General features: G+C 44.6%; 1 protein-coding gene across 2 annotated transcripts in view; it reads right to left on the minus strand.

The window, feature by feature from the left end:
- The window catches only part of PLXNA2 (plexin A2), a 343,686-nt gene that overhangs the window by 73,963 nt on the left and 254,034 nt on the right, over positions 1-15,689 (minus strand). Inside the window, exons 10-13 of one of the 2 annotated variants that reach the window (XM_077295199.1) lie at positions 13,828-14,028; positions 12,567-12,663; positions 8,431-8,621; positions 5,281-7,360 (exon numbers count right to left, since the gene is read on the minus strand). In XM_077295199.1, coding sequence (XP_077151314.1) covers positions 7,334-7,360; positions 8,431-8,621; positions 12,567-12,663; positions 13,828-14,028 — 516 coding nt within the window. In that variant the 3' untranslated portion in view covers positions 5,281-7,333. Of the gene's footprint in view, positions 1-5,280; positions 7,361-8,430; positions 8,622-12,566; positions 12,664-13,827; positions 14,029-15,689 lie in introns of those variants that run through there. The other variant, XM_077295198.1, reaches the window with a different exon arrangement.

Consider the following 15,689-nt stretch of genomic DNA (forward strand, 5'->3'; position numbering starts at 1 on the left):
ACTGGAATTGAGATCGGACGCCATGTCGCGTTTGGAGAGCCCCTGATGTGCCTAAACAGTAGAAACCCCCCAAAAGTGACCCCATTTTGGAAACTAGACCCCCCATGGAACTTATCTAGATGTGTAGTGAGAACTTTGAATGCCCAAGTGCATCACAGAAGTTTATAATGCAGAGTCGTGAAAATAAAAAATATATTTTTTTTAACAATAAAGATTTTTAGCCCCCAAGTTTTTATTTTCACAAGGGTAACAAGAGAAATTGGACCCCAAAAGTTGTTGTCCACTTTGTCCTGAGTATGCTGGTACCCCATATGTGGGGGTAAACCACTGCTAGGGCGCACGGCAGAGCTCGGAAGGGAAGGAGCGCCATTTTGGAATGCAGACTTTGATAGAATTGTCTGCGGGCGTTATGTTGCGTTTGCAGACCCCTAATGTACCTAAACAGTAGAAACTCCCAACAAGTGACCCCATTTTGGAAAATAGACCCCCCAAGGAACTTATCTAGATATGTGGTGAGAACTTTGAATGCCCAAGTGCTTCACAGAAGTTTATAATGCATAGTAGTGAAAATAAAAAATATTTTTTTTTCCCACAAAAAAGATTTTTTTAGCCCCCAAATTTTTATTTTCACAAGGGTAACAAGAGAAATTGGACCCCAAAAGTTGTTGTCCAATTTGTCCTGAGTATGCTGGTACCCAATATGTGGGGGTAAACCACTGTTTGGGCGCACGGCAGAGCTCGGAAGAGAAGGAGCGCCATTTTGGAATTCAGACTTTGATAGAATTGTCTGTGGGTGTTATGTTGCGTTTGCAGAACCCCTGATGTACCTAAACAGTAGAAACCCCCCACAAGTGACCAAATTTTGGAAACTAGGCCCCCTAAGGAACTTATCTAAATATGTGGTGAGAACTTTGAATGCCCAAGTGCTTCACAGAAGTTTATAATGCATAGTAGTGAAAATAAAAAATATTTTTTTTTCCCACAAAAGATTTTTTTAGCCCCCAAATTTTTATTTTCACAAGGGTAACAAGAGAAATTGGACCCCAAAAGTTGTTGTCCAATTTGTCCTGAGTATGCTGGTACCCAATATGTGGGGGTAAACCACTGTTTGGGCGCACGGCAGAGCTCGGAAGAGAAGGAGCGCCATTTTGGAATTCAGACTTTGATAGAATTGTCTGTGGGTGTTATGTTGCGTTTGCAGAGCCCCTGATGTACCTAAACAGTAGAAACCCCCCACAAGTGACCAAATTTTGGAAACTAGACCCCCTAAGGAACTTATCTAGATATGTGGTGAGAACTTTGAATGCTCAAGTGCTTCACAAAAGTTTATAATGCAGAGTAGTGAAAATAAAAAAATTATTTTTTTTTCCCACAAAAAAGATTTTTAGCCCCCAAGTTTTTATTTTCACAAGGGTAACAGGAGAAATTGGACCCCAAAAGTTGTTGTCCAATTTATCCCGAGTACGCTGATGCCCCATATGTGGGGGTAAACCACTGTTTGGGCGCACGGCAGAGCTCAGAAGGGAGGGAGCACCATTTGACTTTTTTAGCGCAAAATTGGCTGTCGTGTTTGGAGACCCCCCTGATGTACTTAAACAGTGGAAACCCCCAAATTATAACTCCAACCCTAACTCCAACACACCCCTAACCCTAATCTTAACCCGATCCATAATCCTAATCACAACCCTAACGATAATCACAACCCTAACCCCAAAACAGCCCTAATCTCAACCCTAACCATAACCCTAATCAAAACCCTAAATCCAACACACCCCTAACCCTAATCCCAAACGTAACCCTAATCCCAACCCTAATCCAAACCCTAATCCCAACTCTAACCCTAACTTTAGCCCCAACCCTAACCCTAACTTTAGCCCCAACCCTAACCATAACTTTAGCCCCGTCGTCACAAAAAAAGTTCAATGTAACCTTTTTTTTGTACGTCGCGTCCGCCATTTCCGCGCATGCATGGCCGTAACTCTGCCCCCTCCTCCCCAGGACATAGACTGGGCAGCGGATGCATTGAAAAACTGCATCCGCTGCCCACGTTGTGCACAAATTTCACAACGTGCGTCGGTACGTGGGGCCGACGCATTGCGACCGCCCCGTACCGACGCAAGTGTGATAGAAGCCTAAGGCTACTTTCACACTAGCGTCGTACTCGGCCCATCGCAGTGTGCCGGGCCGACGTACCGACGCTAGCGTTGTAAGCGCCGCACAACGGGTGCAGCGGATGCATCCGCTGCCCCATTGTGAGGGGAGGTGGGGGCGGAGTTCCGGCCGCGCATGCGCGGTCGGAAATGGCGGACACGTCGCACAAAAAAGTTACATGTAGCTTTTTTTGTGCCGACGGTCCGCCAAAGCACGACGCATCCGTCGCACGACGGATGCGACATGTGGCAATCCGTCGCAATGCGTCGCTAATGCAAGCCAATGGAGAAAAACGCATCCTGCAAGCACTTTTGCAGGATGCGTTTTTTCTCCGACGCATTGCGACGGAAGCCAAAAAACGCTAGTGTGAAAGTAGCCTAACCCTAACCCTAAATTTAGCCCCAACCCTAACCCTAGCCCTAACCCTAACCCTAACTCTAGCCCTAACCCTAACTCTAGCCCTAACCCTAACCCTAACTCTAACCCTAACCCTAACTCTAACCCTAACCCTAACTCTAACCCTAACCCTAACTCTAACCCTAACCCTAACCCTAACCCTAACTCTAACCCTAACCCTAACCCTAACCCTAATTTTAGCCCCAACTCGTCTTCTCCTGCTGGCCGGCAGATGGCAGCAGATGGCGGGCGCACTGCGCATGCGCCCGACATAAGGAAAAAGCCGGCTGGCAGGAGAAGACAGAAGAGGACCCAGGGACACCGGGTGAGTATGTTAGGGTCCCCGAATCCCCCTATTTCTCTGTCCTCTGATGTGTGATCACATCAGAGGACAGAGAAATACAGATCGCTTTTTTTTTTTTTTTTTTGCGGTCGCCGGTAAACTGTTAATTACCGGCGATCGCAAAACAGGGGTCGGTGCAAACCGACCCCGATCATGTTCTTTGGGGTCTTGGCTACCCCCGGCAGCCGAGACCCCAAAGATCTTCCGGGTGCCGGGCGGCGGGCGTACTGCGCGTGCGCCCGCCATTTTTTCCCGGAAAAAAGATGGCGGCGCCCATGGGGACCCACGAGGAGCACCGGGGGAGGTAGGTAAGTATCGGGGGGCTATTGGGGGCCATCGGGGACCCTATTTCTCTGTCCTCCGATGTGCGATCACATCGGAGGACAGAGAAATTAAACGGCACATCGCGTTTTTGTTTTTTTTTGTTGCGACCGCCGGTAAACGGTTAATTACCGGCGATCGCAACTCGGGGGTCGGTAAAAAACCCCCGAATCATGTTCTCTGGGGTCTCGGCTACCCTCGGCAACCGAGACCCCAGAGAAAATCCGACTCTGGGGGGCGCTATTCACTTTTTCCACAGCGCCGTTAATTAACGGCGCTGTGGTTTAAGTACCCTTAGCGGCCGCTGTTAAAAGGCGTATCGGCGGTCGTTAAGGGGTTAACCTGACTGAGATGCTATGGCATCAACTGAAAAAGGTGGTTCAAGCTTGGAAACCCTCAAAAGTGACTGAATTACAACAATTCTGAAAAGATTAGAGCTTCGTAAAAGACTCATTGCCAGTTATTGCAAACCCCTGACTGCAGTTGTTGCTGCTAAGGGTGACCCAACCAATTATAAGGTTTAGGGGGCAATCACTTTTTCACACAGGGCCCTGTAGGTTTAAATTTCTTTTTCTCTTAATAATAAACACTGCATTTTGTGTTTACTTGTGTTATCTTTGTCTAATATTTAATTTGGTTGGTCATCTGAAACATTTAAGTGTGACGAACATGCAAAAGAATAGGAAATCAGGAAGGGGGCAAACACTTTTTCACACAACTGTATATTGATTGTATAGATACTGCAGATAGATGATAGATAGATATATCTATAGATCTATCTACCGGTATCTATTATCTATCTATCTATAGATCTATCTATCTATAGATTTTTCCGCTTCCTTACAGGAATACTTCTGCATCTACAAACTGAATTCCATCAGGCAGACTTTGTGACAGTGTCAGTGTTTTGGGCTTTGCCGACTGAAGAAGCACAAGTACACATCCTGGCTGCAGTGCAGCATATTTGCAGCCTACATTTCACCAGCGATCTGATACAACAGGGGTGAGCGGTATGGAATATAACAGCATGTCTCGATTTCTTCCTGGACTCGTTCCTTTTTCAGTAAGAGAAGCTTTATTGCCAGTGGTCCGCACCAGCGCTCAGCCACCAGTGTGAGAGTGTGTCCTGGTGTTTTTATGGCAGTTTTGCGGTTGTAAGATTCCTGTTACATGGACATTAGTGATGTCACACATATGGATTTAATAAAAACAGTTGAAAAAACATTTCTAAAAAGTAAGTGATAAGGAAGTAAAAATTGAAAAGACGAATAGTACGAAGAGCAGAAAAGGAACGGCTCTACAATCAGCCAGTGTGAACCCAGCAGTACAGCTGTGTGGTTCACAAGGGCTCAAACATGGCTTTGCGCAGCAGAAATTAGTGAAGGAGCCATAAGCTCTCTGTGATGTAGCCCCTCTCCGCTAGAGCCCGAGTCTTTCCGCCTAGCAGAGAGCACATTTACAGCCTAATTGTTACGAGAGAGAGGGACCCGATTATTCATTCTGACAGAACAGCCTTAAGCTGCTGTGCGGAGGGCATGTTATGGTAATGGCAACATGCGCATTATCTACTTCTATAGAAATAGACACAGATAAAGGAACAGATATGTACACAAGCACTGTAAACACTCGTATCGCTCAGAAATACAGATATACATTGTATGTCATATAAATGATATCACAACAACGTACTATGGGCCGAGTCATTATTGCATCTGTGCATCTTTTTGTCCAGTATTTGATGTTTTTCGCCTGTCTATTTGCACCAAACTTTTCTCCTAACATTTGACTTTTTTTTGGTCTATTTTATGTGCTTGTCTGTATTTTTTATACTTGACATTATGGGCAAAGTTTTCGTCTCCCAGATTTTTGTGGGCGATTCATCTGCAACTTTTTAAAAAGACGCCCAATTTTTGATCAAAAATATTTTCCAGTCTCTTCCCCCATATGAGAGATTTTATGTATGCCTGCATTTATTGGCACAAATTTAGAGACATTTTAGCAGAGAATGTGACTTTTTGCTCTTAAGAAACAAAAAGTAAAAATGAGGAGCATTTTTTTTTTTTGCTATTGTGCAAAATCCATGAGCCATTTGTGCGTAAACAAAGGCCCAAAAAATAAAAGTGACTTACATAAAAACGCAACTGATGAATTGGGCCCGAAGTGTTTTAGTATAAGCGAGTGTGAAAATTTAATTCGGGTGAAGCACTAGCTTCCATGTGTTCGGCTAGTCCTTAGGCATAATTTACGAATTCAAGCAGGGCATTCATCTGCCCAATTTTCTTTTACTATATTAACAGATTCAAGCAAAGGCCTTTAAACCATTTAGGGAACAGTAACAGAAAGTGAGGGAAGTGTCATGAGATTTTTTTCTTCTCTCTTATTCCATGCTTCTTATTTGTTAACCCATTATCTAACAATGTCCTTTTTTTGGGACGCCTAATCTTTAGCTTCTAGCAACTAAGATTTTATAATTTTTATAATTAGGTCCAATTTTTTGTGTTGTGTTTGTAAAATGAATGTTTTCAAAATAGGAAATCATGTCATTGTCATTTTTAATTGAATATTGGGACGCCCTTTTCTGAAAAATCCGTACTTGTAAAAATTTTAATTTGGCAAGTAATGGGTTAAGGGTTTACTTATTTGGGATGGACCTTCTACCTGCTCTCCAATAAGGCTTCTTGTGCGTTTATGATGCTGTACTGGAATTATTTGTTATTTATTTTCTTGACACCTTCCTTGTGTACAACAATCTTGGGTATGAAAGTTACTTTCCTGACACCTTCGTTGTGTACAATATTCTTGGATATGAAGGTTATTTTCTTACCACCTTCATAGTGTACAACGATCTTGGGTATGAAAGTTATTATTTTCTTGACACCCTCCTTGTGTACATCGATCTTGGATATGAAGGTTATTATTTTCTTGACACCTTCGTTGTGTACAATGATCTTGGATATGAATGTTATTTTCTTGGCACCTTCATAGTGTACAACAATCTTGGGTATGAAGGTTATTATTTTCTTGACACCTTCATAGTGTACAACGATCTTGGATATGAAGGTTATTATTTTCTTGACACCTTCGTTGTGTACAATGATCTTGGATATGAATGTTATTTTCTTGACACCTTAATAATTATTATTATTATTTATTGTTATAGCGCCATTTATTCCATGGCGCTTTACATGTGAGGAGGGGTATACATAATAAAAACAAGTACAATAATCTTAAACAATACAAGTCATAACTGGTACAGGAGGAGAGAGGACCCTGCCCGCGAAGGCTCACAATCTACAAGATGGTGTACAACGATCTTGGATATGAAAGTTATTATTTTCTTGACACCTTCGTTGTGTACAATGATCTTGGATATGAATGTTATTTTCTTGACACTTTCATGGTGTACAACGATCTTGGATATGAAGGTTATTATTTTCTTGGCACCTTCATAGTGTACAACGATCTTGGGTATGAAGGTCATTTCATTGGGGGCTTGACCCCTGATGTGTCCTGTTTATAAAGAACTTAAAACAAAGAGTGACACAAGGCCCCAAATCCAAGATGAATGCAAGTGCTCCAGCAGTGAATAGGTTAGGAGTGACAAAAAGGGGCAGCGGGAAAGAGCAGAGGACACTGGACCATGCCAGTGACATCACAGCAAAGTGTGATTAATTGCAGCCAGCCGAGAAGCAGCGCTGCCACTCATGTTTCCTGGGCGACCACATCCACTTCTTAGAAAAGTTACAATTCAGCTGGAAACGTTGGGCAGATTTAAAATCATCCGTTCTGCTTCACTGGTTGCCGCAGTTGTCTGGGCATCCCGTAGACAGAAGCATTCATGTTAGGTGGCCCCCTCCTTCTCTTCCTCTCCTCAGCAAATCGATTTGTCAATGGGCACATCTGCTCCCCGGTGCCTGTCTCGGGGACTGCATTTCCATAGCCAGCGTCTGGTTGACCTTTGGCTTTGGATGTGACACAGAATAAAGGACCCTACGGGGGATTCTGTAGTGATTAGCGCCTCTCGCAGGCACACAAGGGTTGTGGGACCATGGGAGCCTGACCGAGACAAAGGATTTCTATTCTTGTATACGTCTTCCAGCTCTTCATTGGTTTCCTCTAGAACTAGCTTGCTTTCTGCAGTGCGTGACCCTGCGTGCATACAAAGCAAATGACTGGAGATGAGAGAGAAGAAGGGGTGGTGCGATCATACATTGAAAATAAGTCTATGAGAGCCTGGCACTTTTTTACACCTTCTTATACAACTATTCTACAGGCCGGAGTTAAATTTTTACTTGCATCCCAATACTTTCCTTTTTTTTTTTTTACTTTAAGCTAATTAATCAAGTACTTAAGATTAATGGAAACACATTCTCCGCCATAAACTCCTTTGTTGCTGAATGAATTCCACGTTCTATTAATACAGCACCCCCAACCGTTCCACTTATTATACATATTACGATGCCACCATCAGCAAGGAGATAAAGTGGAATTACAGTTAATGCCAGATAGCGTCAGAATTAAACAGGCTTTATGAAAACGTAAAGCTATTATTTTTTTACAGGGAGAACATTAATTTAATAGGTTAGCCTGGTGAAGGATCGGCTATGCGCATGAAAAATTAGAGGAAAATGCATTTGATTATTCTGCTGTAGATTTTTTAGAAATTGATTTACACCAGAGCAGCAAAATACGCTGCACAGTCTTTATGCTTCAAATGTTTGCTACCCCATGTCTAAGAATAAAGTTGTATTTGTAATTTTTTTTTTTTTATTTAGCATTTCTTTATTTAACCCAATTTCCTTTACTTTGGCCATCTTTCGGTCTAAAAGGTGAAAGTGGCAGGAGAGGAACCCAGGGCCCCAGGGTTATGTAAATGAGCCAGCTTATTGACTGACATTTCATGGAAATGTCTGCCCCACTCATCGTGACCTAAGTGTCCCCAGCCCTCCCTGTAAGGGGAGAAAATGTCCTTCCTGAGAGTATCGATTCACTCTATGCGCTTCACTCACACTTTTTATTTAATTAACGGCTGTGAGCATGTGGATATTCTGTGCGTGAGACTGACGTTAAGCAGCGAGTAAAGACAGCAGCTCAGGACAGGAAGGGAGGCGATTACAAAAATAATAATGAAATAAGACAGATGGGGAAGATTAAGGAAACAGGCGTAATTAGAAGGTCACGGTCCCACAGTGCGCTCTACAATCTGACTGCACACAGACCTCGGTGATCCGGGGATTGGTGCACTTCACATTCCGGCTGGACCAATCTAGCCACTGGTTCTGTGACGTGGGACAGTGATGGTGCAGGGTACACCGCCCTTCCCCACTGCACCAGCCACACTCGAACTTCTGATCGGCTTTCAGGCACAGGCCGCAGCTTTCCCTCTGAGCCGCGCACTTGTACAGGTGAACTATAAAACAAAGAATGTTCGGTTAGATCTTCGCACATCACAATCTCAATAAAAATGCAGAAATTGACAATATCTAGGCTCTATTATGGGCTCCACAGGATAAAGATTTCTCCGGGATTCTACCTCTATATCGGTAGAGAAGTGTTTTCCGCATTGTCCAACTCCGTTTTTGATGTGGAAGATTTATCGTTTTCTATAAATATTAATAAAGGAGAGATTTTTTAATATATAGCTGACTGGTTGCCATGGCGCCAGGGATTTTAACATTTCACTGCTGGAGACAATATGAAATCTGTGTACAAAAGACACACGGCTAAATAAAAGCCACGCCACCAGTCACGAGTCTGGTAATACAATGCACAATGTAATTGGTTCTGAAGTATCATGCTGAAAATGGGAATTAATTAGATGTTCTGGACTGTAAAGCATGGTAACATGATAAAGCCGTACAAGGCAGACTGATATTATTATCATCACTTTCATACAGAGAAGTAACGCTGGAGCCGCTGGGACATAGAGATGCCCTGGACAAGCAGCAGGTTAGGATGGCGCTCACCGGCTGCAGCCCCGATATCAGAAGGTCGGTTTACCATGGACTGAAATTTTGAAATGTGCTATTAAATGGTTACTAATCCGTATAGAGGAGTAAATGCAGCCTGGTGTCTCAAGAATGAAAAAAAATACACTTAACACAAAAACCTGATTTAAACAATAGGTAATTTTCTGATGACCATTCCCTTGAAAATACAGTATTAAAAACCTCTCTCCATGAATTTTTTATTGTGGGAAGTGAACTCATCCTTGTTAATTGATCCACTGATTGCAGTGAGTAATGTGTCTATTGCTATAGGGCCCGATTTTGGCGCACTAAAATCATGCGACTTTTGGAATTTTCACCTAGCTCTGACTAGGTAAGCGGAGCTGGGGCAGGACGGGGGCATGGCGCCCACCGCATGTCAAATTCATGATGAGCAGTGGTGTTCACTATGCCACAAGGGCAGGACAGGGGCATGGCAACCACTGCATGTCAAATTCATGGCGAGCAGTGGTGTTCACTATGCCACAAGGGCAGGACGGGGGCATGGCAACCACCGCATGTCAAATTCATGATGAGCACTGGTGTTCATTATTCCACAAGGGCAGGACTGGGGTCTGGCGCCCACCGCATGTCAAATTCATGATGAGCAGTGGTGTTCACTATGCCACAAGGGCAGGACAGGGGCATGGCAACCACCGCATGTCAAATTCATGATGAGCAGTGGTGTTCACTATGCCACGAGGGCAGGACGGGGGCATGGCAACCACCGCATGTCAAATTCATGATGAGCACTGGTGTTCATTATTCCACAAGGGCAGGACTGGGGTCTGGCACCCACCGCATGTCAAATTCATGATGAGCAGTTGTGTTCACTATGCCACAAGGGCAGGACAGGGGCTTGGCAACCACCGCATGTCAAATTCATGACGAGCAGTGGTGTTCACTATGCCACAAGGGCAGGACAGGGGCATGGCAACCACCGCATGTCAAATTCATGGCGAGCAGTGGTGTTCACTATGCCACAAGGGCAGGACAGGGGCATGGCAACCACCGCATGTCAAATTCATGATGAGCAGTGGTGTTCACTATGCCACAAGGGCAGGACGGGGGCATGGCGCCCACCGCATGTCAAATTCATGATGAGCAGTGGTGTTCACTATGCCACAAGGGCAGGACAGGGGCATGGCAACCACCGCATGTCAAATTCATGGCGAGCAGTGGTGTTCACTATGCCACAAGGGCAGGACAGGGGCATGGCAACCACCGCATGGCAACCACCGCATGTCAAATTCATGATGAGCAGTGGTGTTCACTATGCCACAAGGGCAGGACGGGGGCATGGCAACCACCGCATGTCAAATTCATGATGAGCACTGGTGTTCATTATTCCACAAGGGCAGGACTGGGGTCTGGCGCCCACCGCATGTCAAATTCATGATGAGCAGTGGTGTTCACTATGCCACAAGGGCAGGACAGGGGCATGGCAACCACCGCATGTCAAATTCATGATGAGCAGTGGTGTTCACTATGCCACAAGGTCAGGTGGGGGCATCGCAACCACCGCATGTCAAATTCATGGCGAGCAGTGGTGTTCACTATGCCACAAGGGCAGGACGGGGGCATGGCAACCACCGCATGTCAAATTCATGATGAGCACTGGTGTTCATTATTCCACAAGGGCAGGACTGGGGCCTGGCGCCCACCGCATGTCAAATTCATGACGAACAGTGGTGTTCACTATGCCACAAGGGCGGGACGGGGGCATGGCGCCCACCGCATGTCAAATTCATGACGAGCAGTGGTGTTCACTATGCCACAAGGGCAGGACAGGGGCATGGCAACCACCGCATGTCAAATTCATGGCGAGCAGTGGTGTTCACTATGCCACAAGGGCAGGACAGGGGCATGGCAACCACCGCATGTCAAATTCATGATGAGCAGTGGTGTTCACTATGCCACAAGGGCAGGACGGGGGATGGCGCCCACCGCATGTCAAATTCATGATGAGCAGTGGTGTTCACTATGCCACAAGGGCAGGACAGGGGCATGGCAACCACCGCATGTCAAATTCATGGCGAGCAGTGGTGTTCACTATGCCACAAGGGCAGGACAGGGGCATGGCAACCACCGCATGTCAAATTCATGATGAGCAGTGGTGTTCACTATGCCACAAGGGCAGGACGGGGGCATGGCAACCACCGCATGTCAAATTCATGATGAGCACTGGTGTTCATTATTCCACAAGGGCAGGACTGGGGTCTGGCGCCCACCGCATGTCAAATTCATGATGAGCAGTGGTGTTCACTATGCTACAAGGGCAGGACAGGGGCATGGCAACCACCGCATGTCAAATTCATGATGAGCAGTGGTGTTCACTATGCCACAAGGGCAGGTGGGGGCATCGCAACCACCGCATGTCAAATTCATGACGAGCAGTGGTGTTCACTATGCCACAAGGGCAGGAAGGGGTATTGCGACCACCGTATGTCAAATTCATGATGAGCACTTGTGTTCACTATGCCACATGGGCAGGACGGGGGTATGGCAACTTCGGCATGTCAAATTCACGATGAGCATTGGTGTTCAGTATGCCACAAACCTTACTCCAGCAGTGACTGGAGTTGGAGGCGCACACAGAGGTGCGAGTCACTTGGCCAGTGCTCCTCATTCATTAAGCCTCTTCATGAATCAGGAACGTCTGACTTCAGGACACCTCCTTATCAAGATCACTGTGAACAATGCTGGTCATGATGAATCGGGCCCTAAATCTTTTTTAAGATATTTGATGCTATTGTATCTCATATTGTAATCTCAACTGTGAAAATACATCATAAATTCTTCTATGTTCCTCATAAACTTATGTCTTCCTGAAAGTTACATGGGTACAGAAGGATCCTTCTGCTACTGCTTAGTGGGTCTGGACCAGTAAGTCACACCCCATAACTACACCTCTACCAATGGTCATATGTCGGCAGTAAACGGAAAGGAAATAAACACTTATTGAAGGATATTAGCCAAGCGTTTCCAAGAGCATTCAGAAAATCATACAGATAAACAGCAGGGGCAAAATTATCCCATTTATTTCTATCATTGATATCTAGGTTTAATGTTCATACAATCGGGTATGTAAATGTCACAGCCCAAGCTACTCTATTTTGTATGGTAGTTTTATTATCACCTGATCAAACCACAAATGCCAGGTTATATCCAAGGTGACATTTCTCATATGTTTCTATATCCAGTAGGATGCCCCTGCTGTTACCAATATGTCATTCAAAATGTGGTGTAGACAATGGTTAAAGTTGATCATTGTGAAACCAGTCTGTGTAATCCAAAACAAGTATGTAAGGAGACAATACGGCTACACTCGAAAATGAGATTTTCTATTCTTCTGATTTATTTTATACCTTTGATATCTTGGGGATTGTCAATAATAAAATTTCCGTTCCAGACAACAGAGAAATTCACTGCTAGGTCACTGATATCCATTCCTTCGTAGAAATACTGAGAAAAAGAGTGAAATCAGTTACAATGCCACAACATATGAAGACTTGGAAACTAAAAACATTGGAAAACTAGCAATTCCTGCAGCTTCTTGCTCGGCCATTTATATGTCATCCCTTTGTGATACCTCTTTTTACCTCCCCTTTATTGCATTACTAATACTGGACAAGCGTTTTGTGCAGCCAATCAGTATCATTAAATTGGTCCTGTCGCTAAAGGGAATGATTCTCCTGGTGCTATTCTAAAGGGCTATCCACATCACATAAAGGGATATTATAATATAAGGATATGTCATTACTTTCCGATTGTGGGGGATCCCACCAATCAGTAGAGTAAAGCAGATTAATCAATAGAAGAGCTATTGATGCTGGCAGGTAAGAGGCGGTTCTCAGAGCTCCTGTGAAGCTGTCAGAAATTATAGTCCAGGTGGCTGGACTGGGTCTTGCAAATCGATTCGCAATATCTCCCTTTGCAAGTTATGGGTCTGAAAAATGTGTCTTAATATAATCTGCTCCTATTTATTATCAAGGCAGAAAAAAAATAAAGTCAGCACACAGCAAAATCTCCACTTAATTTGTTATCAGAATTGCAGAAAGAATAAAAAACGTGGATCATGCAAACATAATTGAAGACAAAAGCATGGGAGGCAGTACGGCGTGGTGCACCTATACAGCGAGAGCGCCCCCTGCAGCTGTTTGATCAGTGGAAGTGTTTATTTACTCCTCTGGCTCGGCGTCTGTCTCCTGCAGACCTTCTGTTGCACTGCCAGAAGCAACTGTATTAGGAATTCTATCGAGTCGGCATGAGCTGGGGACTCGTAAAGGCAGATAAGACTTTCCCGTTCTGCTTTATCAGCCTGCTGTAAATTAGCTTTTTGCTTCAACCCTTTTGTCAGATTGCTGTCTTATTCCACCAAATGACCCCCCGCAGGCTGCGACAGGGAAAAGCCAGATAAAGCGTTCCATCCTTTCGAAGTAGCATCCCAATTTACAAAAGCTTGGGTCAACGTGGCAGCACAACATTATTCTGCTTTTACTATATTGGTGGATTAAAGCCGCTTTTTCGTCGTTTGTTTCGCGAGTAAGCAGCAAGTCATCGTTTTGTCTGTGACTATAAAGAACTGCATGCAGATGGACCGCCATGTTGTCATCCTTCAGCACTTACCGAACTATTCTGGCACTGGACGCTGGAGCTGTTAAAGCGTAGAGCAGGCATCCGGTGTAACACACCCTGTATATTCAACACGCACTCGTATCCCCTCTGGCCCGACTGCGGTTGGGGCAGATTTCGTGCCTTCAGAGTAATTGGCTTCACCTCCCCGACTGGGATCAGGATTTCTTCTGTGGGTATTAACTGTGGGCAGTCCTGTGGCAAATCCCCCCCAAAAAAATATCGTTATCAACTTCCAGAAATACTAGTGGTGAAAAATCTTTGGTGACGAAAACTAGAAGAAAAGATTTCATAATGTGCGATGCTTCATTCCCAGATCAGGGAATGGGCTAAACTACACAATCTGTAAAGATGAGTCCTGAACATCCCCCCCTATAAGGAGTGTTCTACTACATGAAAAGTCTACGGACTAATTCCCATTTTTAACCAAACTGACTTCACTGGCTTATGCACTGTAGGGAGCCCATGTTGTACATTTTTTAAAAGACAGGTCTATGAATCAATATTGCAATAAACTTTCTTAGTGTTTGCTTCATTAATCAGCAATCGGTTTGCTTTCGCCAGCTCTACGAGACATGCATTATCCCTGTTCCTGCTCCCCAGCAGTAGTGATAACTGGCATTCGGCGGCTCCGTACTCCCAGAGAGAGCTGCGCATATATACACGGCGTGGTTAAACAAATTTCATTACTTACTCTGCTAGAGTGCTGCTCATATGCAGCGCAACCCCAGAGAAATGGACCAATCCATCACAGCTTTTGCCACTAACCTCTAGTAAGTTAAATAACAGTATCCCTGGGATAACAAACACGCATTATGCAAATACGCTCGGCTTTCTAAATCTCCTCTGCAGCCGTCTCCGGCGCCACGTGTGGTGCTACCGTCTCACCCCGGCACTGCAGCCTGCAAGTAAGCACCATTTCCACTGTGATAGAAAAATCGCTCTGGTCTGTTTCATTACCAATCACTACGATAAATATCTTACAAGTATGGACCCCGTCTCATCAACCCGCAGACAACATCATAGAGCAGGAGGAGCGAAGGAAAAGATTTAGCCTGACTATTAATTGCATCCCTGCTCATTCTGGGCTTAGCAGATCAGTGGCTGGTTCTACTTATCTCTGACGCTTATCTCTGAGTTGGACCACCCAGTAGGATGTTAAATCCAGAAAGAGCCAGGATTAAGAAGGAAATCCAAGATGAAATATCATCTGTTCCTTGAATCTCTGCTGATTCTGGGTTTGGAAGTCCAGTAGGTAGCCCAACTCTGTAGCTCACAAGCGTTCCCTGCATGATTGCCTACAGAGAACGTTGTCAATAACTAAGTAGCCCACAGGACCCTCAGAAAATATTACCCAAGTACCAGTAATATCACTGCTTATGCTCTGTAAAAGCATTAAAGAGGTGCGAGGCACGGTGGCGCAGTGGTTAGCATTGCAGCGCTGGAGTCCTGGGTTCAAACCCCACCAAGGACAACATCTGCAAAGAGTTTGTATGTTCTCTCCGTGTTTGCATGGGTTTCCTCCGGGTACTCCGGTTTCCTTCCACATTCCAAAGACATACTGATAGGGAATTTAGATTGTGAGCCCCATCGGGGACAACGATGATAATGTGTGCAAACTGTAAAGCGCTGCGGAATATGTTAGCGCTATATAAAAATAAAGATTATTATTATCTTTCATTATGAGCAGTAAATAGCTCTAGGAATGTAGATCAGACCGTTTTTTTCTCCTCTCCATTGTGAAGATACAAGACGCCAAAATTACTGGTTTATTTCAAGGTGTGTATTTTTAACCCTCTATGATTCTGCCCTATCATAAAAAGGCAGCATCCGAGGCTTGGTAAAGTATACAGTTG

The sequence above is a fragment of the Ranitomeya variabilis genome, chromosome 3 (genome assembly GCF_051348905.1).
Source record: "Ranitomeya variabilis isolate aRanVar5 chromosome 3, aRanVar5.hap1, whole genome shotgun sequence".
Taxonomy (NCBI): Eukaryota; Metazoa; Chordata; class Amphibia; order Anura; family Dendrobatidae; genus Ranitomeya; species Ranitomeya variabilis.